Below are 10644 nucleotides of genomic sequence, written 5' to 3' on the forward strand. Positions count from 1 at the left end.
CTCTCTCTTCTTATCTCTCTCTCTCTCTCTCTCTCTCTCTCTCTCTCTCTCTCTCTCTCTCTCTCTCTCCATCCTATCCACTGTCTTTCCATTTTTGTATCTCTCCATATTATCCTCTGCCTATCTTTCCTCCCTCTCTTTTGGCTATGTAAAATGTCCACAATAGAGCATACACCCGATTATTTATATAATAGATACATGCTTCATAATGTATCAAAATTCACCAAATCTAAGGCTTGGATTTGTATTGGAGACCCAACTCAAAGGTTCGATCATTGCATACTAGTCTCAAATGTAATTTTTAGCAAGTATACCAAACACACATGCTTTTTCTTGTATGCTCTACATCTTGTTTGTCTATGCTTAAATATGAAAAAAATTAGGTTACATGATATTGTAGATCTCTGTATTATCTATGTAACCATATAATTTATTTTGAATTCAAGTCTTTTAACTATAATTTTTTTCTATGTATGTCTATTTTCTCTCTAAAACTAGTGTGTAGTGTTTAGGGGTTAGATTTTAGCTCATTTTTCTAATTTTGTAAGAAGTTTTTTTTTTTTGGAAACTAGACTCCATTCTACACACTTTTAAAAAGAAAAATTATTTTTTAATTTACATTCTCAATAATTTGTTGGGGAATCACACAAATATTTCACATTTTTAGGATGTTTCACTTAGAAAATTTATTAAATATAATTACACACACACACACATCTATGAATGTATATATGTATGTATGTATACACACACACTCTCTCTCACACACACACACACACACACACACACACACACACACACACGTATCTATATAAATATATGTATATATATGTATCTATATACATATATGTATCTATATACATATATGTATATATATGTACATGTGTGTGTGTATATATATATATATATACACATGCGCATATATGTATATGTATATATATACATATACATATTTATAATATATACATATACATGTCTGTGTGTGTACATATATATGTATATGTATATATATGTGCATGTATACATGTATATGTATATGTCTATGTGTATATATATGTATATGTATATGTGTGTATATACATATGTGTGTGTGTGTGTGTGTGTGTGTGTGTGTGTGTGTGTGTGTGTAGATGTGTCTATATGTATGTATGTATATATACATATGATGTATATGTACACACACGCACACATATATAACCCAAAAATTAAGGGACAAACTATATGGTGTCATCTAACTTTTGAACGAAGTAATTACAAAATTTCAAAAGAAAATTAAGATTTTAGGAGGACCACACTTCACACTGTGCTATATTTTTATTTAAAAAATAGTACCATTTTCTGTGACCCCCTTTTTTGAGAGCCTTAAGCTTCGCCATTTTAAAAACAAATTTGTAGTTTAGAAACTAGATTAAGAGGACTACAAATTTTGTTTTAGTCTTATCTTGAACTTTTTAGTGTAACTATCTCCAAATTCTCGTTGAAGTTAAAAATTGTTGATTTAAACAAACAAAAGTGACATCTTATACCTCCTTTTGGTACTACAACTTTGTGCACTTACACCTATGGAAAACTAGTACGTGATTTTAATTTTTTTTAAAAAAACTATTCCCCAAACTAAGTTACATTTAGTCTTTTCTTTTTGAGTTCCCTAGTCGGGGGTGTTACAAAGTACAAAAAATGTGCAAATTGAAAAAATACCTCAAAGAGGCTCTCAAGAAAGAGTCAGGTTGTTGAAACGGTCCATGAAGTTTCATAATAAATTATGATGTAGCTTAGAAATGACCACAACACTTGTCATTCTATAAATTAATATTTCTTGTCATTTAATGATGTCACGAGACCCACAAATGAAAAAAGAAAGTCAACTTTGACTATTTAACACTTTTATCTTAGGAATGAAGGCTTCACATGTGATGTTTAAGCCATATAATTACAAGATAATAAAGTCTTATTTTAGTTCCTAAATCCTATCCATCCTAGTAAAAAGGCTATGAAGTCCCTAATTCCTGTGGCATGTTCTAAAAACTCTAGAAAACCAACAATGTTAAGTTTTGAAGAATAAGGTCCCAAAAGCACCATGAATTAAAGTATTCCAATCATATCCATAACACCTAGAACTAAGAACAAAAGCATCATAATATGTTATTTATTGCTTTGAAGGTATAAGGTATTCTCTTAAGTGATTGTTTAAGAAAGCACAGTCATACCAAGTTCTTGATGAATACATAAAATTAACGATAATAAGTCCAATTTAATATCCTTTTCAGCTCCAAAAGTGGCTCTTAAACCAAATTTTTGTTTCAACATGGTTTATGAATTTCTCTTGGATTTGACTCTATAGCTCAAAATCTTAATACTTGCTCCCTTTAAAAAAATAAAACCTATCAACTCTGTGTTGCATGCCCCTAAGCATGCAACTGCTAGTTCAAAAAAACATATGTGGCATATTTTAGGTGGCTATTAATAATGGCATCTCCTATTTTGAGGAAGAGGCCTCTAAATTTTGCATGTCGTGTGAAGTGTTAGGTGTTGGACAAACCTCCAACATTCTCCTTCAAGATTTGATTGTGTGAGAGCTTTTGCACATAAATATCTTAGATCACACTTTGTGATGCAAATAAGAAGCAAGAGAGCAAATGGTTATAGAAAATAAAAAAAAAATTAAATAAATGAACATATAAACAAGAATTTTAATATAGAGGCTTTTAACATATGTAGTTCTAGAACTGTCATTTTGTCATTGTTGTAATTTTGAGACCATTATCCCTATGTGTGTGCGTGGGCGTGTGCATGCATGTTTATATATATATATATAATAAAGTGTCTAATATGCAAATAGTTGATAAAATGTGCAAAGTTCATTTATATCATACCTAGCACATTCGTACTATGTGGGGGTATTCTTGAGTTTGTTTAGGATTATTTAAAACTAGGAGGTCTTAAATGAATTCTCTACTGGAGTTCATGTTTAAATATTTAAGTTTCCCAATTTATAAAAGCTAGTGACCTTATTAATTTTTGATTTAGCATATTCTATTTAAGTTATTAAAAAGGAAAAAAGTAATTATAAGAATTTAAATTTGTATATGATTAACAAGTGATTAAAAAATGTCTAGTCCCATTCCACAAGAATAGATGTAGAAACACACCACATGAAACTATACCTTTAAAAGTAAGGCACTGGCTCTTTAGGCAAAATGCACCAAAAACAAATTAAAAAAAAAGTGAAATGTGATTCTTTTTCAGATTCACAAAAATAAAACGAAATTTTATCAAAAATTTTGTTTTTCTCAATCACAAAATATACAATCATGAAAACCAAATGATAAAAATTTCAGAAAAAATTGTTGTGTTTTCATTTTTTTAAAATTTAGTCAATGGTACAATTTGTAGAGAGATAGCACAGTCCTAAAAAGTAATAGTCCATTGTTTCACACTAATGTATAAATGCATAGTGCTTTTAAATAAATAAAAGAAACCATCTTTGTTTTGTTTTATATTTTTCATTATAAAAAGTTGTGACTTAAAACTTAGTGGAGAAGTCTAAAGATCCCTTCCTTGGATGTGTTTGTTTAGATCACGTTAAAATATCTTTGAGGTAATAATCAACAACTTAGGTTACTGAAGTGACACGGAAAAGACTTAAATTAAAAGTTGTCCCTTTCTTTTTGAAAAAGCAGATGCCATCTACCAATTAGTCACCGGAAGATTTTGGTTTGTCCCCATCGCCTGAGCGGTCCCCCACTTTAAAATGCTTTCAGTCCCCATCGCCTGAGTTGTCCCCCACTTCAAACATGTCCTTATCACGCCAGTTGTTTTACAGCTGTCCCAATGAAGATGAGCGAATGGTGGCCGTACAACTTTGGAATGTGGTGGAAAATATTTGAACTTCCCTTCACGCGGTATGCTGAAAAACTTGATTATAGTGCAGATTTTCTATCCCACGTATCCAGTCCACACGCATCGCTCTCTTCGGATCTTTCCGAGAAACTCATTCAGGATAAGGTGGAAGCAATTTTCCACGCACGTTGCCTTCTTTGAATTTGTCTTCTTTTCTCTGCAAGTCTTCTTAAACAGAGATTAAACTGCATTTGCCTCCAATTGTGTTCTCTGACGGATCGAAGATGGAAGCCAAACTTGCTCTTGCTCTTGCCAACGGTGTGCTGGGCAAGATTGGAGAGATTGTTGCACAACAAGCATTTAATGAGGCATCTCTACTCCTCAACTTCAGAGACGATTTCAAATGGTTGCAGAAGAATCTCAGGCAGATATGCTCTTCTCTACAAGCTGCAGATGAGCAGACAGAGCATAGTGAAGATGTAAAAGAATGGCTGGTGGAAGTGAGGAATATTGCTTTTGATGCTGAAGACATCATTGACGAGTGTTCTGTTGAGCATTTGTACACAAGTAGTAGCAGTTGTAGTCAATTGCTCAAAGAGAGGATGAACTCTACTGTTGAAGCGGCACAGCGGCTCAAGCTTTTCCATGATGTGTCCCATTTAAGTCAGCCCTCGACAAGTACATCTGAAAGTGAAACAGGAGCAGAGCTGAGAAGATGGAGTATCGTCGAACAAGATGCACCAGCAGTGGCTATTGACTACAAGGTCGATGAGATTCAAGCATTGTTAGACAACACTGCCCTACCTGTCATTGCCGTGGTGGGTATGGGCGGGATGGGAAAAACATTCCTCCTGCAGCACGTCTTCAACCGATCAAAAGATAGGTACGACTGTTCTGCCTGGATCTCTGTTTCCCAGACTTGTTCTCTTAGGAAATTGCAATGTGATCTGGCCTCGTACACTGATTTTGAAATAGATAGTAGAATTAGTGATTTGCGGGCTGCAGAGTTAATACATGGGAAGTTAGATGGTAGAAGATGTTTGATTGTTCTGGATGATGTGTGGAGAACAAGTGTACAAGGAAACTTGATCTCTAGACTTGGGCTTCCTACTGGCCGTGATAGCCAGTGTAAAATAGTTGTTACTACTAGAAGTAGAGTTGTTGCTGAAAACTTGAATGCCCACATCTATGAGATGGAACACCTCTTGGAGGAGGAGAGTTGGGAGCTGTTTTGTCAATTTGCCTTCCGAAATCGTGGGGGAAATATGCCGCCTCAGCAGCTGGAGAAATTGGGTTGTCAAATTATACAAGAATGTGGGAGGTTGCCACTGGCCCTAAAGACCGTTGCCGCATCCCTTTCTAAGTCTTCCCTCACTACATCAGATTGGGAATCAAAACTGGAGCAGTTAAAAAAGCTCAGAAATACAGGTCAGGATCCCACAATGAAGATTTTAAAGCTTAGCTATGACTCTCTTCCTTCCAATCTGAAATCTTGCTTTGCTTATTTTTCCTTTTTTCCCGAGGATACATATATTTCTTTTTCTAGTACTCAAGCTAGGAGAGCGGATATACATTTGGACTATGTGATATATCTATGGATAGCCGAAGGATATATTCCACAACAAATTGATAGAGAACAGTGGCATATTGGTCTAGATTATGTACATCATTTTGTAAATTTATGTTTGCTGGAAGTAAATAGAGCTGCCAGTTGTTACACTATACACGACATGTTGCTTGATTTGGCTGTGAATATATGTAAAGAGCATGCTTGTGAATTTAGTCTTCCCTCCAAAGAAATCAGTTGCCGCAGATTATTAGTGGCTAAGAAAAATGTAACCCCTAATGAGATTTCAGAAAGGCCTCTTAATTGCCAGCGAGTTCTACGCACACTGTCATTCTCTGGGAATCCTGGCATTACAAGTATTCCGGAACAGTTGCTGGATCATGCGAGAGTGCTCCGGGTAGCTGACTTTAGCCACACTAGCATCTCCACATTGCCCAAATGTGTTGGGAAGTTGAAACTTCTCAAGGTTTTGAATTTGTCCTACACACAGATCAGGGAGGTGCCGGATTGTGTTAGAAGGCTCAAGAGTCTTCAGTACCTCGATGTTTCCCGTTGCAAGCTGCTACAGTGTCTACCTGAGTGGATAGGAGAGCTCAAATCGCTTTCCTATCTCAATGTAGAGTGGACCTCAGATGAAAGTACTACGCTTGATATGCCCAAGGGAATGTCACAACTCTCTAGTTTGAGGACAGTGAAATCAAATACCTTCACACTGGGTTTTGATGAGAACAAACTGTTGACAGTTAATGATGTTGGCAAATTGACCAGTCTCCAAGAACTAAGCTTTGCTTTTGAAGATGTACGGGCACTGAGAAGTGCAGAAGACGGTGCCTTTGACGGTCTGGTCAAAATGAGAATTCTGGCAGTGGAAAATAGCATCCCTGATGTAATGGAGGGTGACAGAGAAGAATCCACAAGTCTTCCAACATTCCCGGAGAAAATGAAGGTAATGAAGGATCTTCAAGAACTTTATCTTCGTCGTTTCTCTGTGCCGAGTTGGATATGCGGAATGCAAAATTTGACAGACCTTTTCTTGACCAACTGCAATGGTTATTCATCGCTCCAGAAGATGCCCAACTTACGGAGTTTGGTTTTGGAGGATGATTTGAAATGCAGAGAATTGCCAGAGGAGTTCGGAGAGAGGGAGGGATTTCCTAAGCTGGAAAATCTGCAGATCAGAAACTTCCCTGTTTTGGAGGAGTTGCCGGCGTTGGAGGAGGGAGCGATGCAATGTCTAGAACTACTATATATACAGAACTGTCCGCAGGTGAAGAGAGTTCCGGAGGGATTGGAGAAGTTGAGGAGACTGAAGATGATAGGTGTTATTGGAAAGGCAAGTGGTGAGTTAGAGGAGAGGTTAAAAGAAGACGGGGAAGATTGGAAAAAAATCAAGGCCAAGAATTTCCGCATCGAGATACGCGTCTATCAGATATAGCATATTGAATGGTTGTGTATGAGGACTTTACACCTGCCATTTGATGATTAGTTTATCCCAACAATAATAAAGATATGTGTTTTTGGTTCTCCAAAAATAATACGCAATGACGATAAGACTACGGTTATTTTAAAATTAATTTCAGTTTAAGTAAATCTACGTTTATTTATAACCGATCAAAAAAATATAAAAGTTTATTTATATATCAGTTAAAATATTTTACTAATAGTTTGAAATAAGTATTTTGCAGGAAATTTATAGTATCAATTCAGTCATGTTTTCATTTTAAATATTTATCTTCAAAAATCAAATATTTGTTAAAAATTAAGTAATTGTAATACTATCATATTTTATTTATAGTTTATTTTTCTATGAGAATTACATTATTTTATTTTTGATATAATACTTAATATAAACATCTAAATTTTAATTTTATTAAAACTTATATATTATATCAGAATATTTTGTATAAAGAAATTCTTTCACATTTTTTGAAAAAAACTTATTATTTTATTATTTATTACTTTGATGTATTTAATTTATATTTTGTTTAAGAATTATTATATTATTAGACATCTCATTAATACCATGCTTATTGTTAAGTATTAATATTTATGATATATAAATGATTATGAAAATTAAGGTCAAATCTAGTGAGTGTATATTGGTCATTCCTCAAATCATTAATAATATGTACTCAAATAACAATTTCTTTAATATGGTGCACATGTTTGTAACTTTATTATAGTACTCTTCCTTGTAAGAAATGGAGTAGATTGTAGTTGATATTGACAATTTGCGTTATTTTATTGTTATGTATACTTAGTTGTGGAAAAAAAAAAAATTATATTTTGATATGTGTAATATGAAGGACACAATCTTGATCAAAATCAACAATGTCAAATATTTCATCTTATTAAATTATGATTAAATTTATTTGTTTGATATGAATAAAGATAATGTCAAAATATTGAAAATAAATCTAAATCTAAATAGCTTTATAAAGGTTGGAAAAAATAGTTTTCTATAAAAAAATAAAGATTGTGACCTAATCATGTATACCTTTATTAGATTAAATTTTTATAGTGGAAGGTTGTCAAAGGAATATGAATGGGTATCCTTCAAAAACCTATTTTGCTATTCTTTTATTCATAGATGGTTAGATAATTTGAAGTGGGTGTTTGTTTAGAGTAATTCAAAGGGTGCCCCTCATGTCAAGATGTACCAAATTAACTTTTACTAACTTAGAACGACTTAAAAAAATCTCATTAAACCACTCAATATATATAATATCCTTCAAAAACCTATTTGCTATTCTTTTATTCATAGATGGTTAGATAATTTGAAGTGGGTGTTAGAATGTTTAGAGTAATTCAAAGGGTGCCCCTCATGTCAAGATGTACCAAATAAACTTTCACTAACTTAAAACAACTTAAAAAAAATTGATTAAAGCACTCAATATATATAATATCTTAGCATCAACTTAACATTGTGTTTATTACCTAACTTTTTATTTTGTATATGTGCCAACAGATAGAAAAATAAATAGTTGTAAAATAACATGCATCACAACATGACATTCAGAAAAGGTAAATGATGCAAGGACTTAACATGGAAACCCAATTTGGGAAGAAACAACAATAACATCCTACCAATTTTTCACACTTCTAAAGTGAGCTTAGTTAAGAGCGAACCCTGTTAAAGGTTACAAAACACACGGTTAGGTGTGACCTTATTAAGGGATTTAATCACCATGTTATGAGTGGCCTAGTTAGAGGACTTTAGATAATTTCATTCAAATGTCACCTTGATTAAAGGAATTAAAAATGATTATTAGTTCAACCTTGACTAAATGATTTTGACTACCACAATGGTTAAAAGGTAACAACAAGCTTGATCTATAAAACACAAATCACTTTACAAATTTAGATCTCCATTTCGCTCATGCTAGTTCATCATCTGGACTTCATCATGTTCTCCTTCTATGATCTTCTTGGAAACCCTTCAAGCAATCACACTTCATCAATCTTCTCACTTTTCCTCTTCTACTTTGTTCCTCACAAATTTGCTAATCAACTAGCCAACAACCCACCTAAAACATCCCTTATACTTCCTTAAATAGGTAGCTTTGATCTTTTATCACTTAAACATCTCCGTAGATCTTAGGGTTTGATTTGATTTATCAAATATGATAACCATTTTGTGCTTCCTCTTCCTTCTTGATACTTTTAGAAAATTATCATCAAATCCTTGCCTTTGATCACATAACAAACTCAATTCTCATATTAAATATGTCAGCTCATCAATTCTTATCTTTCACACATTTTGACCATCTTGAAATTTTAACTATGTTGGCCTCAAAACTTGATTATTTCATAAATTATTATTTTGATGACACTTGGTCATCATTGGGTTCTTATGCTCGATCTCTACTATTCTTTTCAATGCTCACCTTGCACTAGCTCACTTGGTCTTCACTACATTCGGGCTACTTCATATTACCTCTCTCTTGCTCAGCCATAACTATCACTTGGCTAATACTCTTTGCTTAGCTATTTCTTAAGTTCCTTAATTTTTTACTTCATTTACCTACTAAAACTATCACTCAGTCAAGCTTATGTATTACTCAATTTCTAGTATTCTCTTCTAAACATCAACTCAATCATCTTCTTCACTTCATATAATGATTATAAGACACATTATCTTGTCAAAGACTAACTGATCAGGTGCCCACTATAATTCCATCATACTTACACCTCTTTCCTCATCAAGTTCACTAGTTCATCTAGTTATCTCTCTTTTCAAATCCTCTTCATCAATCAACTAATATGGCACTCTACACTATTACTAAATGTCTTACCAGTAAGGTTTGAAATCAATGACAACATAACAATTATTCCAATTGTAGTTTCCAACAATCTCCCTCTTTAACATTGGTAGAAATACCTCTAGTTAACATGCAAATACAAAATATTTTCTCATGATTGGTGACTATAAGCTCCCTCAGTATTCTATATCGGATCTTTATTAATATCCTTAGTTTCATTTTGATTCTCATCTCCTTAGTTTTATTATGATTCTCATCTCATGAATTACATGTACCTCTGACATCAATTATAATATCAAATTTAATAGCTCCCTTTATCACATACATCTCAATAATTTTTCTCTTCAAATTGAATGGTAACTATAGATATAATTCTCCCTCTTTCTTTCAGATATTGGATGATAACTTAGTAATATATTCTCCCTCTTTGACAAAAATACCAAAGATATTATTCATTTTTCGTCTTTTGTTTCAACATACACATAATCTTAGAATTTCCAATAACATATTCTTTAGTATGTATTCAATGAATTTTTTTCTCTGCAACTTCTCGCGTCTGCACCTTCCTACAACCTTGGTGAATGTCATCGCAGTCCTTGAGGGCATGGAGTCCCTTTCCACCACCCCTCCCTTCTCCTCTAGATATGTTGGAGGACTATTCACACCTTTTTCTGGACCTTTACGAATACTCAAAATGCCCAAGACAGGACTTGTTCTACTCGATGCCTAAACCCGATTGAAACACTTGTAGTCCCTAATGAGCTGGTCTATTTGGAACCCTACCTTCTGAGGGTCCCGTAGAGGATTTGAGTCATACCACAATCAATTCCCTCAAACCAAACTAGTTGGAGGTGGTTATTGGATCCAAGAGTCCTACCAGGACTAGGGCAAAACCAATGGTGGTTTCAAGTGTTATAGGGCCAAAGATTTCTCTCCCAGATTATGTGGTTGACTTGATTTCATTGAGACTTAGCC

The 10644-nt window shown here is 33.8% G+C and overlaps 1 protein-coding gene across 1 annotated transcript; it reads left to right on the forward strand.

Annotated features, from left to right (window-relative positions):
- Positions 1–3888: 3888 nt before the first annotated feature.
- LOC149560442 (putative disease resistance protein At3g14460) lies at positions 3889–6973 on the forward strand. Its single transcript, XM_089824686.1, has one exon. It carries the CDS (start codon positions 4125–4127, stop codon positions 6840–6842), a length of 2718 nt encoding a protein of 905 aa, XP_089680812.1. The 5' UTR covers positions 3889–4124; the 3' UTR covers positions 6843–6973.
- Positions 6974–10644: the final 3671 nt, after the last annotated feature.

This window comes from Cupressus sempervirens, chromosome 4, assembly GCF_028749045.1.
Source record: "Cupressus sempervirens isolate cs-2001-9-10 chromosome 4, ASM2874904v1, whole genome shotgun sequence".
Lineage (NCBI taxonomy): Eukaryota > Viridiplantae > Streptophyta > Pinopsida > Cupressales > Cupressaceae > Cupressus > Cupressus sempervirens.

Excerpts from the sequence above, each read along its gene's own strand:
- LOC149560442 (XM_089824686.1), top strand. The coding sequence starts at position 4,125 with ATGGAAGCCAAACTTGCTCTTGCTCTTGCCAACGGTGTGCTGGGCAAG.